This window comes from Phoca vitulina, unplaced genomic scaffold, assembly GCF_004348235.1.
Source record: "Phoca vitulina isolate PV1807 unplaced genomic scaffold, GSC_HSeal_1.0 scaffold38, whole genome shotgun sequence".
Lineage (NCBI taxonomy): Eukaryota > Metazoa > Chordata > Mammalia > Carnivora > Phocidae > Phoca > Phoca vitulina.
This window is the reverse complement of record NW_022589741.1, coordinates 9,908,355-9,924,987: the sequence shown is the minus strand read 5'-3', so window position 1 is coordinate 9,924,987 and position 16,633 is coordinate 9,908,355. Positions and strand designations below refer to the sequence as shown.

Sequence of the window (16,633 nt, the reverse complement as noted above, 5' to 3'; positions counted from 1 at the left end):
CCAATTGTGTTTAAAGTGAAACAATAAATACCCAAAATGTATCATTTCTCAATTATTTTACTGTTATGATGTATATCGATAGCTTATTGTTATTATTGGTCCATATGGCTATTTTCTCTGAGCTTGAGGATCTTTATGTCTCTTCTATCCTTACAGGGGAAATATGCTATATGATGATGTGCATCTCTCCCTAAGCCCTTGGTCAGCGAGGACATGCTGAAAGCAGCCATGCGGGGAATATTTATACACCCCTGAAAGCAGCCAATGCCACAAATAAGTTGTTGGTTTGTCTGTTTGTTTTGGTGTTTGTCTAGACTTGTGAGTGATGCGGAAATATTTATGATGTAGATTAAGCTTACAAGTGTGCCCTGTGTGCAGCCATCCCACTGTGGCTAGCACAAAACATTGAGGCCATATTCTTGTATTGGAAACTCACACCCAAGTCAGCGGAGGGTACTCTCACCACCCATGAGTGAGTGAAGGTCCAACACACGGATCTCTGGTGCTCCACTTCCATCTGATCTGTTGGCACCCACGAATGTATCAACCGATGTTCTTGTTGGAACTCTACTCACTCATTAATTGTAACCACAGGTTGATTCTAGACAAGAGTGCAGCAAAAATGTACCAAAGCATTCTGTATCATAGGGATACATGGAATTTCAATACAGAGTATGGTATGTCGTTTGTAAACTGCATTCTTTGTCTCAGTAAAGTTTATAATAAACACACACATTGTATGTATATGCATCCCCTCATCTTCCGCCCTTGGAAGGCCAGTTATTAAACATTCACCAGAGATCGCCACTGGGGTTATCCCTCTCGCATGCTCCACGTCCATCATGGGCCATCTGTGCACACCCCTCACTCTGGGCCCAGGTGGTGGCCTTTCCACCACCTGCAGCTTTGCTGGTTGCTGTGGCGAGGGAAGAGGGCCACCAAGGTTCTGCCGAGAAGTGACACACACTGCCCTGCTCATATTCCATTGACACAGCCACGCCTACTTTATGTGACCAGAGAAGTACAAACCTATCACGTGCCTGGAAGGAGGGAAGGGAGAACTGGAATACTGGTTAGTAGCCCAGCTGACACTGCAACAGACTAGGAACTTACATGCTTTTTGTCTGCTGCACCCCGCACATAAACTAACGTCCACGGCTGTATCCTGAGCAGCTCGGAGGCACTCTGTGAATACTTACTGAGCGAACCTCTGAGGAGGTTAGCCTGAAGGAGGAAGGCTCTGAAAGTGAGTCCCCATGTGTCATTAGAGAGGGTCATCATTTCAGGATGTTTAAGTTTTTGTTGATGGCTCCTTACCTTGCCATATGCAGCTGGACGTTGGTGGCCCAGGAAATCACATAGATACATGTGGCTCTGGGTCCTTAAAACAGGCTCTAGGGCCAATGAAGGGCCAACTCCTGGGAATGGATGCAGACACCACTCCAGAGGGAGGCACCGCTCCAGGCTGGGGCTGGAGAGGGGCATGTAGGACACAAAAGGAGGAGGTGCCTCAGACGCGTGCAGGTGCAGGACTGGCCCTGAGACAGGGCCTCCTTACATCTTGCTCCCTAGCAGTCTCACTCACCTGCCTCACCCTAGTGCTGGCCCTGGGACCTGCTCTGCTCCAGGGACTTCCAATTCCACAGTTTAATAGGTAATTTCAACTCTCGGCTCTTCCCAACACAGCTGGACAGCAGCGCATGCAAGAGAATTCCGAGTTGGGTGAAGTTTTCTTCACTCTGCCTAGCTCAGAGACTTTAACTCCAAGGGCTGAGCAGTACGGCAAAGAAAGAAGGAGAGACATCATTATTCTGGAATAAGCCTCATGCGCCTACCTCCATGTTGAAAGCTTGGAGCTCAAGTTTAGATTGTTATTCCAATTGGCTGTGATGCTTTCACACCCCTGGGGTGCCACCAGCATTACCTCCCATTTGTTGAGCACCTACTATGTGCAAGACAGTCCTATACTCTGCTTTCATATACATTGCTTCCCTCATTAGCAGTGCCTCAGCTCTATGAGCTTGGGATCTCCTGTTTGTCAAAAGAGGAAACTGAGTCTTGGGGAGATTAAGGAACTCTTCCAGAGTGAACAAGGAAGTGGCAGAACCAGGATTTGAATGAAATCTTTCTGAATCTGATGGTTGGCCATTCTAAAATGAGGATTCCTCTATCAACCTGAGGGGGGAACATTGGAAAACCATCCTTCAGGCAACGTGAACTCAAGACACTGGGTTTAACTGACCTTGTTCACAAGGTCAAAACAAAACCATTGGCATTTCCACATATGATTCACGTGGCAGACTCGCACCGAGTCGAAATAAATCCCAGTTTGACCATAATGGCTCTTTTTTCTTTCAATTTTTATTGAACACAAGTATTCTGACAGAATGCAAAGTCAAAATTCTCAGTTAGTACTCAGTATTTACACCAGTGAGAATGGAAACAAAGGTGGTATCGATGTTTCACTCGGTAAAAAGTTTATAACAAGAGAGAAGGCCCCCGAAGTACGGAATGCTGGGTAGGGATGTTCATGGAGGTCTGAAAACCACCATCCAGACAGACAGCCTCGAGTGACAGCCTGGGACGCGGAACGGCTCCATAGAAAAGTGTGAAAACAGTCCCACTTCAGAAGCTGCAGTACGTACACCACGGACCCCCAGGACTCAGAGCCCCCAAGCGCGGCCCCGGGAGTGCCCCCTCCCGCAGAATGTGGCCCTGCCGCTAGTTATGTGAATACATATGTATGGCACATACACATATAGACACATACACATTGGAAACTGGTAGAGTTGATCCCGCCTTCAAAAAATTAAAAAAGGAAAACTATAAGCTTTTATCTCTTAACATAAAAGATAGAACATCTTGAAAATAAAGTGACTCTCTCTTTGATTTTAGAGAAAGCATTGCTCTGGTGGTTTTTTTTTTTGTTTTATTTTGTTTTGTTTTTGCTTTTTTTTTTAATTAAAAAAAATTTTTTTTTTTTTTAAAGAAAGGAAAGCTCATGCGTGCAGAGACAAACCTATGTATAATGAGAGAGAGGCAGACCAAAAGGTGGGCAGAGTCTTGGGTGCCAATTAATGGCAGAGCCAGGGTTCTGGGTGGGTGGGGGGGCGTCAGCTGCCCCGGGCCAGGTTACTTGAGGGTCGGCTACACCTCTTTCTCTTCCGAACCATCAGAACCCAAGTTGTCGTGCCTGGCCACAACCACTTGGTGTGAGATGCACAGTCTCGATGAGGGATAGCGTGGGCTTGGCTTAGGTGGTCAGCGCCATTAACAGCAGAAGATGAGCAACTGCTTCCACGGACAGCCCAGCAGTGGGATGGGCCTGCCGGGTCCCCCTGTCTCAGACACCCAGGAGCTCCCGTTCTGCTGTGTGCTCAAAGAACTGTCTGCACGTTCCTCGTGCCTGAGGGCCTGTGCATTTGAACCAGACATTTGTGCAAAGACCCAAGAATCAAAGGGGTCAGAGCTGGGTACACTGGATCCTCCATTTCCATCCCCAGGAGCTGAGAAAATGCAAAATAACCCCACATTTAGCAAATGACAAGACCATTATTTTTCACAGTTTGAAATTATAATCTTAGCGTGTCGCCACTGATCAGACTGCAGAAGCGTCAGAACGCGGGGGAGTGTGGCCCACGGAACGGACTCGGGGGCAGTCTCGCCACCCTAACCTCTTGCTGTTTTGTACCTTGGGAAAGGAACGCATGCTGGAGGGCTGACTTTCTGTTTCCTTAGCCTTATCGTCGTCGTCATCATCATCATCACTTTTATTTCATTTTCTTTGTTTAAAGGCTTCGATTCCTTTTAAGAGTTATGTTTGTTTCCTGAATATGTTTTTTTCTGAACTAGCTGCTACACCTTCCACAACCAAACTATGTTGAAGTTTTATTTCAATACTATGACAAAAACACGTTTCACACTAAAATATTCACGCATCCACAGTGCACAAGCTTGCAGTTTCTAAAGTAGAATGAGAAAAAAAAGCAAAATTTCTATACAAAGGGCTGGCTTTTCCCTTCTCCCCCCTCCCATCCCCCTTAAAGTTTCTGTATTTCCCCCCCCCACTTGGTTTCCAATCCAGGAAAGTTGTGTTTATGACTCCAGACAGCAGGTTGGTTTTTTTTTTTTCTCTTTTGTTTCTATAAATGCTGCCTAAGTGAACAGAAGGCCGATGTTACTTTACTTCAACAGATTTCCAAAAAAAGACACTAATTCCCTGAAGCACAAGTGCTCTTCCGCTCAAATCTAGATTCTGGGCTCAAAAAGAAATTGTATGTATATATTTTATTTGGCTTTCTACAAAAAGGGGATGTTTGGGGTAAAAATGTGTGTTCACCAAGACCAGCCCCAACTATACAATCTTCTCTGCTTCATTCAACAAAGCCTAAGGAGTCCTTCAAAACGAAGGCTGTGGACGCCTGCGGGGCGGGGGCAGATCCTTTTTTACAGATACAGGCAGGTGGTGGCTAATCAGAAAGTGGTCTAACCCCCAAGGAAATACAAAAAGAACTGAGAACCAAAAAAAAAAAAAAAAAAAAGCAAAACCACTCCAGAACGAGATGGATTTTCACCTGAGTTGCACACAGGCAAAAATTTCAAATCAGAAAGAGGGTGGGGTGGGGGTGGGGAGAGCCACTGTAAACAATCATATTTTGTAAAGTTGTCCTGTGCGAAAGCAAGCCTGTGACGACCCTACCCGCCTCTAGGCAGTATTTGTAACTCCAAAAAAAAAAAAAAAAAGGCAGCTATTTTACATGGACGTTTAAACACAACCAAAGTCAAACATTTGTCAACTTGTAAACATTGGAAAACAAAGTTGGCAGAAAGGAGGAAAAAAAAAAAAAAGAATGAGAAAGAAAAGGAGAGAAAAAGAAATCAGAATATTGCAAACTGAGATCTACCCCCAGAAGCTGCAATTTGGCATTCTTCCTACAAAACAAGAGTCTACGCGGGAATTGAATTCAGCTAGCAAGGGGGGCACACTTTGCATACTTAACAAATACAAAGTGAACAGAAATTATAACTTATTTATGGGGCTTTACAGAGTTCAAACTCGACTCAAAGTATAAAAATAAACTTGGACTTTGTTCATTCGTTAGTCTTAGTGCCTGGAAGTATTTCTCTGAAACTGGTCTGTGCCAATTGGGCAACACCAAGTGCGGTCTTCCTGAACCTAGATTTTTTTTTTTTTTCTGAGCTTCCTAGATTCTTAATTTGGGGTCCTTTTGTTTGATTCTTTAAATGGTTTCAGGGAACAGAGTGTCCTAGTTTGGCTGTGGGTTTAACCTTTTTGTCTCATTTTCTTACAAGTGAGTGCGCGTAGCGAAGGAACCCTTTCTATAAACCTACAAAAAGGAGATCCCATGTTTATCTGTTTAGTTTTTTTTTTTTTTAAAGGCAAAAGACACTAGAGGAATGAGGTGTGTGTGTGTGCGTGTGTGTGCGTGTGTGCGTGTGTGAGATACTGGGAATGCTCTGGTGAAGGTGTGGTGTCACTTTTTACTTTGATCTGCTCATTTCTTGTCACCCATCATGCTTTGCTCTCGTTCTCCTTTGTTTGTGTGGCGTCGTTGGGGACCGTCTTGACTTCGGCTGGCGCTGACTTCGTTTCTGTCTCCTGGCACTCCGGCTTTGCTTCTACTGGGCCCTTCCTGCAGAGAATTGGGAAAACAGCACTGAGACCACAATCGCATAACTCCCCCTTCCACCAGGGCTCCAGCTCAGAGCAATGGTCTCCACCCTTGGCCGCATGCTGGAATCAGCTGGGGGCTCTAAAAATCACCGATTCCTGGGCCAGCGCCCCAGGAATCCTGATTTAATTGGTCAGGGCACGATGACTTTTAAAAGCACCCAAGTGACTCTGAAACGGAGCCAAAGCGGAGAGCTGCTGAATCAGAGGAACAAGACCTTCCCCGTTCCGGCCCTCACCCGCTGCCGGGGGCCCAGGGGTCCAGCCCTTCCCTGGGGCAGTGGAGGGGGCAGCAGAGGCGGCCGTCTCCTCACCCCGACCAACCACCGACCCGCTGCAGTAGCACCCGCTCAGCTTGGTATAAATGACGATGCTGTGCTGGGTTCCCCGGTACCCACTCCAGGGGTCCGTCTGCAAACCGCCTTGCCCTTGCCTGTCCTCACTCCCAGCACACCTGTGCTCCGTGTTTAGGGTGGGAAAACGCTCTTTGCTACTGAGGCAGTGTTCCACGGCATGAGAGGCTAGAGAGGGCTGTCACGCTACAGGTGGGGACGGGGTGGGGGGGAGTCGGGGGGCTGCCGAGTGGGCAGGACTAGTGGAGTCCTACTTCTTCAGATTCAGGGCTCCCGGGGAGGGTCCCATTTCGGCTGAGGGCAGCACGACCGCTCATCTGGGGGACAGGAGCCTCTATAAAAACCTAGGTCTGACTCTGCCTTATTCAGTCCCAGGAGTGAAAGTCTGGTCTAAGGACACACTGGGGCAAGTAGCCTCAGACCCCGGCTCCAGCTGCATTTTGGCATCACGGTTAAGACATCTTTAAGCTTAAGGACCTTCCCTTGAACTTGGAGACCCAGCAGTCATTCGGTGCCTGTGAGCTCTGAGTCTTCCCAGACATTCCCAGGAGAAGCAAGAGTAGCTGGTGGTCGTGGGGGGTTTGTGGGCATCCGGGCTGGAGTGGGACGGGGCCTTCTGGACCACATCCTCTTCCCACACGGGCCTTGGGGCCTGCCTCTTTTCTTCCCGCAGAACAGTGCCGTTCGGGGGTGGACTCAGCCTGGCCCTGGCTAACACTCTGTCTGTGGGCCCCGGGGTGGCCGATAAGGGCACCTTGGTCTCCTTAGCTCGTTTCCCAAGCTATGCTCATCAGTGGCCCGACAGCAAGTCCTCCCCCCACCCCAGGGAAAAGAGAAGCCACTGCTAGGATGATAAGGATAAGACATAATTAACATGGCCTAATTAGTGAGCAGGCGGCTGCTGCCTGGGCCCTGCCTGCCTGCCCCCCTCCTCTCTCTGCGCCTCATCCCAGCCCCTCGCTTGAGAGTTCCCGCAGAGAAGCCGGGATCAGGCTGAAGACACGCCTCACAAACAGGACACAGCACAGCACTAACGCACACCACCACGGGACACAACCCGACCACGGCAGACAGAGAGAGGCCGTACTCGGTCTTTGCTGGCGCGGGCGGAACAGAGCTGTCTGCAGTGGAAGGAGCAAGCTCAGGGGCTTGGCCACTGGCCCCAGCGGCGGGAGCAGGAGAGCCCAGGGCTGCAAAAACATCCTTTGCAAGGTCAATATCTGGGGTCTTGAAGTTCCCTTCGTCCATTTTAAAGTCCTCGCCCTGGGCAGGGTTTGTGGTGCTGACGGAGGCAGCCTCGCTCTTCGGGCTAGTGAGGCCCGTGGCTGCCTCGGTCGGGCTCTTCGCGGCGCCGGGCTGGGTGGGCTCGGGGTCCGGGCCTTTGGTGCTGGGAGCCTCCTGCTTGGCCTGGGGGGCTTCCGAGGCAGGGGCGGCCGCTGCTGCCGTGGCGGGGCCTGGCGCGGGGGCCGGCTTGCTGGCCGGAGGGGCCTTGGAGGCCTCCCCCATGCTGGTGGGGGCGCTCGGGCTGAGCACAGCCCCCTGGTTAGCCAGGACACTAGAAGACAGATTGCTGGCAGCGGGGGCTGAGCTCGGGGTGTCACTCAGGTCAACGAGAGGGGCGACCTTGGGGGCTGAAGCGGGGGGTGGGGAGGAGGTGGCGACGCCGGGCCCCTTGGAAGGGGTGGCCTGGCCGGCGGGCACTGAGTTTGAGTCGGGTGTGGCCGTGGCCGGGGGGGCAATACTGGAGGTCAGGGTGGTGGTCTCACTGGTGGGGCTGTTCTGAGCAGTGGCAAAGGTTTCGGTGACAGTGTCAGAGTTAGCGGTGACGGTGGTGACAGAAGGCAGCATGTCCTCGACAGTGGCTGTGGTGTCGGCAGGCAGCCTGCGGGGAGGACAGGAAGTAGAAGAGAACAGACAATGAAGCTCAGACGAGACGGAGAAGCAGGGGAAGGGCTGCAGCGGAGGAGGGGGGCGCGGGCAGGGCGGGCAGGGACGCAGAGGCACAGACAGAGGCCCACAGAGACGAGGACGGCGGGAGGAAGCACAGGCCCAGGCGGGCAGAAGAGGAGACAGGAGACACAGAGCAGGCGGCAGTCTAAAGGGACCTGCGGGCCCTTCCTCCCCGCCGACGCCCCTCCAGCTCTCTGCGCTAGGCTGCCTTTCCCTACAGCCCTGTCGGGGCCTTCCCGAGCCCCGCCTGCACCCCAGCTCAGGAGGGGCAGGCTTCAGTCCGGCGTCCGCCGCTGCTGGTGGCCTAGGCCCCCCGAGGAACAGACTCCACGGGCAGTGATGGGGAAAGTCAGGAGGAAGGCAAGGAGTGCTCCAAACGGCCCCGAGGAGCCACGTGGGCTCTCCAGCCCGAGATTTCGTGCTGCCATTCAACTGCACGCCCTTCAAACCCAGAGCACTCAGGACAGCCAGCAGTCGTCACAGGCTCAGCTGGGCCTGGTTCCTGACGGAGGGTCCCCCAGGCCTTTGAGAACAGGAGGGTGGGGGAGCTTCACAGCCCCTCACCTTCTCTCACCCTTCTGGGAAGAACGCAGAAAGCCCTAGAGCTCTTGAAAATCCTGAGCAGAACCCGCGGAGCCTCTCAAAGCTCAGCCTCTCTCAATGAAGTTTTGCTCCCTTCGGCTGTTTCCAGGATGTGTGTGTGACTCGGGAATGGGGTCTAGAGGTCCCACTCACCCCAGGAGCCCTTTCCGAGCACCAACAGGCCCTTAACAGAACCCAGAATGCCTTCTCTCTAGGGAGAGAGGGGGGTCAGGCATTTCTGGCCAAGGGCTCCAGAATCTCGCCTGCTTGTTTGGCTGGGAGTGGTGGGTGGGAGGCATGGGAGGTGTGGGTAGGGTGACGAGGTGGGTGTGGGGCTCTGCTGATGAGGTACGGCCCCTCCCCGCCCACGTACTCGGGCTCTGTCAGCGGTGTGGTCTCATTGGGCTCCGTGTGTTTCCCTCCATCGTGGTTTGGGGTCCGCTCCTCCTCAGTCCGCACCTCCACGATGGGCTCCTTGGACTCATCTTTCCTGTGGAGAGAGCGGCTGGTTCAATCCCGGGCTGCTGGGGCAGAGAGGGGGCTCCTGGGGAAGCCAGCTACAGCTCGCGGCACGTGGGCCCGGCCCAAAGTTGGCAGGGGTGGGGGGTGCAGCTCAAGCCAGGCCCAAGTGCCTGAGCCCCAGTTCCCACTCGTGCTATGTGACCCTGAGCACCTGACTTGCTCACCCTTGCTTCCATCTCCTCATCTGTAAAATGGGGTAAATAAGTCTCTGCCTTGCTGAGCTGTTTCACGTTACCTGAGATAATGAGTGTGACGTGCTCGGCACAGTGCCTGGCACAGAGAAGTGCTCAGGTAATCCGTATTTACGTCCAGAGCCCGACACATGGTGGGGCTAACAGCTCACCCCTCGCTCTGTCCCTTCTTGCCTTGAGTCTGTGAAGGCTCCTGCTAACTGGCTCAGGATCTGTTTCTCCAGAGATGCTGGAGGGGACAGCACCTGGAGCTTCAGCTCCGAAAGGGCAGGGAGTTTTACCTGTTCTGTGCGTGGGTATAATGTCGGGCCGGGAGTAGTGCTTTGCTCCATAGTAGCTGCTCAATAAATATTTCCTGGGAGATGTATGAGTGAATGAATGAATGAATGAATGAATACATGAATGAATGACAGCAAGGCAAGTAGGTCTCTCAAATGCTATGGCAGGTTCCCTCCGGTTCAGCTCTGAAAATTCCCCTCATTCTCATTTATGCAGGATTTTCAAACTTCTCTGAAATTCTAATATGTTAGATGTGAGGTTGGGCCCAAGTGCTGGCTTTGCAAACACGTACCCCCAAAGGCTGTGCTCTGAGAAACACTTCTCCAATGAGATGGCTCCGTTGCTGGCCCCCCGCCGCCCCCAGCCCGGGGCAGAGCCCAGACCCCAGCAGTGGCAAGTGGGTCTGTACTCACGAGAAGGCGGCTTTGCCCTCCTCCATGTCCTTGCCCTTGGCTCCGGGCCCGGCCTTCCCGCACAGGTTGACGGCGATGCACATGAGCAGGCCACACTTGTTCAGGAAGTAGCAGGTGATGTCCACCACCACCAGGAGCAGGACGAAGATGACAATGAGGATGCCCACGATGGCCCCGGTGCTCAGGCCTGATGTAGGGCTGCCGTTGGCTTGAGTGGGAAGGAGGGAGAGAGATGGCCGGCGGTTACTACACCGCCCTGCAGACTCCTGCGCCCTGTGCGACCGACAGCCCCTGGGGCGGGGGAGAGGCTACAGGACACAGTCATGGCATTTGTGTCAAGAGGGTCACCTTCCGTGGGGCCTCTCTATACCCCGGTGTTGAGACGGCAGAGTCTCTTTGTATCTTTGAGGGGCGGATGGCAGCCGTACCTCACAGACCAGCGGACAAGGGCATGAGGCACCCACAAGTCAGGATGCAGGTGGGGACTGGGAGCTGTGTCTCCATCCTGGTGCTCAGTGTCTGAGCCTCCCCCCGACCCATCCTTAGCTGATCTCCCCGTGAGCCCGGCAGCAGGCAGGCAGGAGATGGTCACTGGTTTCGGGCTGGACTGTGGCTCCTGGGAGTGGTCAGGGGCAGGGTCCCAACTGGGCAGCAGGGGGTTCCCAGGGCTTCCTGTGGGCTTGTGCTGACATCATGCACAATGGTATGCCCAGAATGCTACCCCACTTCCTCTCCTCTTTAGGACCAGCTCCAGAGGATCCCAACACTGGACGACAGACATGGTTTATCCGTCATTGCACCCAGGGAGCTGAATGAAGCCCATTTACTCTGGAGACATGGAGGTCTGCCCAGCCCCGGTAGGCAAGGTGAAAAATTTGGGTATACTCACCATCTGGGAGCTCAGGCACACTTGGACCAGACTTCAGGAAACCCAGCAGACTCACCCAGAGATGCAGGTCCACACGGACAGGCACACTCACACTCAGGGCAAATACCCTCCGTGCCCACGACAGACAGACCCACATTCTCGCATCCGAGCAGTACCCAGCAGTACCCAGCACTCCCGTTCTGGCTGGGCTCACTCTGAATGACTCGGCCTCTGTGTCCTTCTCCCCTGCTGTCCATCTACAAACCCCCTGGGCCCCGGGGGATTGATGGTCTCACAGAAGGGCCCCAGGCTCAGCTCCCTAGGCCCCCTTGTGATAGCTGTGAGTTGGCTGAGGTGGCCCCCTGACTGGTGAGTCCCTCCAGTGTCTGGGAGACACGTGGTTATGCTCTGGGAAGCCAGGACCCAGCAGGGCTCTGCCCACTAGTCAGTGTGGAGACCATGACCTCAGACTGAAACATGAGCACGTCTGCTTCATTTTTCTTCTGGAAGGGTGGAGTACCAGACTGGCAGCCCCACCCCACCCCTGGACCTTGTCTGAGGCTTCCTGTGCCGGCGGGACCCACTGGGATCACCCCGGTCCGCCCACTAGAGGCAGTCACCGTGGCCAACACTATGTGGTCTCACTGGGCCTTTGCTGTGCACCAGGCCAGGCCCGCTGGGCTGCCAGCCATGTATCACACCACGTAACAGAGGAACGTGCAGTCCAAGGTGACAGGTGCTACACACGGGCCATGTTCTTCTTTTTCCACGCAGTCTGTGTTCCTGGGGGCACTCGTCTGTCTGCCCAGGGCTTCCTGCTCAGGCCCCATGGGGCTTCTTCAGCAGTGATCCTACCCCACTGGTCTTTGTTTCAAAGTTTAATTCAGGGTACGAACCACCAGCCCAGCACGCCAGAGATGACTGCTTGCTCACAGCTTAATTCGTAGTACCCGTGGCACAGATGGGCCTTAGTTGGAGAAGATTCTCAAATTCTTGAATATCTGTGGCTTCTTTGGGACCTTGGTCTTGCTTCCCAGCCTTTTCTCCTTGGGCTCGCTGGCTGGTCCCATCCAACCCACACTGAAAACCTAGGCTACGCCCAGGAAGGCATCAAGATGGACCAAAGGCTTCATCTGAACCCAGAGGACCCAGCTCTGGCCACGCCATCTCCGGACTTCGGCGGCAGGAAACGGCCGGCCGGCCCCCGAGGTCCGCCAGAGCGGGTCTTTTCCCTAGCAGCTCACGGAAGCAGAATAAAGCATCCATTCTTCTCTCGCAGGTCCTTCCACATTCCACCCCGATAAGCACAGAGGCATGCAAGCCTTCCTGATCTTCAGAGTCCCAGAGCTGCTTCCCGAGCAGGGAGGGGAGAGCAGCCTTGGGCTTTCTCTCGAGCCCGAGACCCTGGGCGAAGCCCCTGCTGACGTCAGTGCCCCACGGGGGCTGAGTGCCTGCTTCCCCAAGAAGGAGCCAGAAGTATCTGCGTGAGGGGACAGTGTTTGTGTCTCCGGGCTCGGTGGTACAAACTATACCTTCTGAGTATACACATAAATACGGTTTTAGGGGACAAACGCTCTCTCTAAAGAGGATGACAAACCACCGCCAAGTGGCTCCGCGTGTGTGAGGCGGCGGTGGTCCAGCTTATGCTCTGGGCTCATCAGCCCCAGCCAGAGAGCTGCCTTGGTCTGAAGGCCAGCACCACGCGCACGCACAGGGGAAGGGCCAGGAGGGTACAAAGACCCCTGTGACGTGAGACAGAAAGGGAAGTGGTCTTCCCTTCTAGCGGAGATAAAATTCAGACTCTTCCTCTTGGCCTGAAGGCCCTACACGGGCTGTAGACAGTCCCGCTCTTCTGATTGTTGCGACTCATGGCACCGGCCCTCCGCCCCCCACCCCTGTGCTCCGGCCAGAGCCTTCATGCCCCTGCTGAACACACCCAGCCCATTCCTGCCTCAGGCCCTTGCTGACCCTTGCCTGCAACACTCCAGCCCCACAACTTCCTGGGTGGCTCTTTGCCATCCCACAGGCCTCGGCTCAAAGGTCACTTTGTCATAGAGCCCTCTCCCTCCATCCCCCGATCTCTTACCTAGTGAGGCACCTCTGCCCACTATCTACCACATTACCTGCTTTCTTCTCTTTTTACCTCTAGCTGACATTTTCTGTTTATTTACATGCTTTTTATTTGGCTGTCCCTTCTGGAAGGTTCTACCAGGTACTCTGTCTTATGTCTCCCCAGCATCTAGGACAACCTGACTGATAGGAAATGTTCAAAGAATATTTGTCACAAAAAAAAATGAGTGGGTGTTGAGTCTGGAGATGAGAAGGCCACCTCCAGAGATTTACAGGTGGGCTGTGAAATGGAAGAAGTAGTCTTGTTCGGTATCACTGCTGGATGGAAACTGGATGGAAACTATAGGATCCGGGGTAGATTTCCGCTCCCCTCGAGAAAGAACTAACAGAGGGTGAGCTGCTTTGGCAGGCAAGCCCCCTGCGGCTGGAGGCAGTCGAGCAGAGGCCGGACGACCCCTTGGCAGTGGTTCCGTAATGCTCTGGAAGAGGTCCCTGTGCGGGGCAGGGCCTGGGGTGAGGGCGTCTCCACGCCCCCCTCAACCACAAGAGCCCACCATCCCACGTCACCGTCCAGCAGCACCCCGTGCAAGGTACTTTTTCTTGGAAGCCTACAACACTCAGTAGGCCCTGTTTTTATTCACTGATTCTTGTGATTTTATTTTTATGTGGAAAATAAACGCCTTTCAGCGTAATGTCTGTCCACCTGGAGCACAATTCCTGGGGTGCCGTAAACTTAGACTCTGGGGCTCCCCAATTCTACGGAATCAGAATCTCTGGGGGTGAGGCTCAGGGATCAGGATTTGGAGGAACAGCCCGGGTGATCCTCATACACAGTGGAGTTGGGGGAGTGCCGTTTCCAGGTCCCCTCGAGCCTGCCCTACAACGAGTAACAGCTGCTCTATGACTCGCCGCCCGAGGAGGGGGTGTGCGGTCTCACCGCGTGGCCTTGACCTAGCATACCGAACGGATGGAGAGAGCGCAGACTGCCCCCGAAGGAGAAAGGGCCACCCAGTTCACCACTAAGAGTGTCGACTTCCCGAGGGAGTAAGGCACTCCTCAAGCTAGACTGTGCATAGCTTCTACAAAAAAAAAAACACCAAAAACCAAACCAAAACAAAAAAACTGAAAATAAGGGAAACACCAGGAAATGGAGGAAAGTATATTGAAGTCAAGCCAACACCCACTAGCTCTCGGGGATGATACAGGGCTGTAGCCCAGGAAAGCCAGAAGGACAAAGGGTGTCCCCCGTACCTCAGGTAACAGTTTATAAAAGGGAAACATACCCTTCCAGGGGTCTATCTTTGCCTGACCTTGCCACTGGCCTGGTCCCTGTCCCAGCCACACACCCACACGCAAAGAGAGTTTCTTGGGAGCGGCGCCTCCATAACCTCCAGGGTCAGAGCCGTCCCAACGGTGATGCTGCGAACGTGGGGCTGTCCATCTTCTGTGGTTCCCGGCATGGGAAGGGTTGACCCTGAACAGGGACCCGGCTGCCCCAAGATGGAGACCTACATACACCTTTCTTAAATGCCTCAAAATGAGAATCCAGGTTTCACATTTTACAGACACTAGACGGGCCTGAGTCACTGTGTCACCAGCTCTTCGTGCAGCAGAGCGAACCCTTCCACCAAGCTGGGGCTCTGGTTCACTCATAACCCCATACCTGTCTGCTTGCTCCTTCCCAGAAGCCGCTGTTAAACAGACAGCTGGTCTCACGGGCTTCCAGGAAATGTCCTACTAAGTGTGATTATAAACAGAATAGGATTTGCCAACAAGAGCCTTCTCTCACATTCTATCTATCACAAGGCCACTCTGCGCAGCCTCTGTTATGGGGTTCTAATGGGAGCAGGGAAATCAGGAGCCCTAGCTACAGCGTTGTACATCTGGTGGCCCGCAGTGCGCCTCTGACCCCAAAGTGACCACCTCCTGGGTCTGCAAAGGGACTGTTCCCTCCCCCTGCCTGCTGGGGACCAGGAGCGTCCAAGGAGGCAATGACCCACAAGAGTTCTCAGGGCAGCTAAGCAAAGTGCATAGCTCCTCATCAGGAAAGGAAAGCATTTATTTCCTTTGCTAGAACTCCAAGCAGCAGGCTACAAGTTTGGGGTGCAATTTGGAGTAATCAGAGTTGTTCAGGTACACGTGAGGTGGAAGGAAAGGGCTTTTGACATTTTGTAGGACACACAACTATTCAATAAAATCAAAACACGCTGGTGAGTTCACGTGGACTGTTATTTCCTTTAATAACGCAAAGGTGTAAACTTCATCAAGGCCTCGCTGATTATCTACACAACAGTGTTAGCATTCTTATTAGTAACAAATGTGATCCAAACCTGCCGTATCAGTATTTCGGAAGTGAGCAGAGGAACCCCGCGGCATGTGGAGCGTGGCAGCGCTGGACGGGGCGCGGCGGCGGGGGCAGCTGAGCGAGGGGGCAAGTGCTTCCTCCCGCGGGGGTCTCGAAGGGCTGCTACCTTGGGGACCACTGGTGGGGCCGGGGGCCACAGCCGTCACTGAGAACGGTGTCTGGGGGGAGTGAGTGTGCCCTAACACTGTCTCTCGAAAGGCATCCTGTTACAAACCAGGGCCTGCTGGCATTGACCCCAAAGTAGCTTTGGCTGAGGCCCTGCCTCGCCTGGGGTGTGCTGGGGGTGGGGAGACGGGTCGTGTCAGGCCTCCCTACACTTTGGGCTAGATCTCCAGAGTCCCTTCGGAAACACTGACACTGGCCCTCCCCTGTGGGTGGGAATGGGACCAGGCTGGGGCAGACCTCCGCGATGGGCCCTTTTGGGTGAACACAGGACTTCTGCCCAAGATGCTATCAAGAGCACGCCAGGAGCCAGGAGGACAGTGACGAGTCACTCGCTTGAGGACAGATCCCTCCTTCCCTCACCCTCCCCAGAGCTCTTGCTAACTGACCTGGGATTCTTATGCCAGGCCCGGAGGCACCGCGTGTCTCTCCTCGATGCTCCGCCTTGTGCCTAAGAACCACGCCTGCTTGTCTCATGCTGGTGTGAAGGCAGGGTAGGGACCCCAGGGGAAGAGGTCTGAGGTGGGGCTGGGGGGCAGACAGGGCTGGGGTGAGAGGCGCTACCTGCCTGAGCTGCTGGGCAAAGTGCGGCCTCCAGTGTCTGCACATGAGCCTCTAAATGGCGAGCGCTGGGGGACACGGGCCCACCGACACGGGCAGCTCTGCCCCGCAGACGGGATCACTGGGATTCCCAAAGGGAAAGACTAGTCTTCAAACATTAATTAAAAAAAAAAAAAAAAAACAACCAAGAACAAACAAAACTAAAAAATAAACAAAAAGAACAAATCAAACTTCTGTGGGATGTTCAGAGATGAGATATGTAGAATGATGTGACCACAATGGAGGGAGGGAGGTTTTATTCAGTAGAAGGTCCATCCCCAAGTGCGCACAGATGGTACTGAGCAGGATCCAGCCGAGTCTCCGTGCGAGACTTTAGCGAGCCTCTCTCCTGGCCACGCGGAGGGGTGTGCCCCCGAACAGCAGAGAGGACTAGCTGGTGGTCACCAGAATTTTTTAAATGTCACTAAAGCCACCGATCACTATGGGGGCTTGGGGCATTTGGGAAGTAGGACAGGCTGACTGAGTTGCTGTGTGTGGACGCCCTGGGCTGGGCAGTCCAGGAGTGACCTGTCCCCATCCTTCTGCTCTGGTGAGAGTGTGCAGGGGGGGGGGGGGGGGGGGGGGG

General features: G+C 53.7%; 1 protein-coding gene across 14 annotated transcripts in view; it reads right to left on the bottom strand.

Annotated features, from left to right (window-relative positions):
- Nucleotides 1–2,343: 2,343 nt before the first annotated feature.
- The window catches only part of NCAM1 (neural cell adhesion molecule 1), a 297,913-nt gene continuing 283,623 nt past the window's right edge, over nucleotides 2,344–16,633 (bottom strand). For 7 of the 14 annotated variants that reach the window (XM_032428164.1, XM_032428166.1, XM_032428167.1 and 4 more), the window contains 4 exons: nucleotides 9,983–10,190; nucleotides 8,951–9,067; nucleotides 7,133–7,927; nucleotides 2,344–5,654 (listed from right to left, as the gene is read on the bottom strand). In XM_032428164.1, the coding sequence (XP_032284055.1) occupies nucleotides 5,534–5,654; nucleotides 7,133–7,927; nucleotides 8,951–9,067; nucleotides 9,983–10,190 (1,241 nt within the window). In that variant the 3' untranslated portion in view covers nucleotides 2,344–5,533. The remainder of the gene's footprint in view (nucleotides 5,655–7,132; nucleotides 7,928–8,950; nucleotides 9,068–9,982; nucleotides 10,191–16,633) is intronic. The other 7 variants (XM_032428172.1, XM_032428174.1, XM_032428173.1 and 4 more) reach the window with 1 other exon arrangement.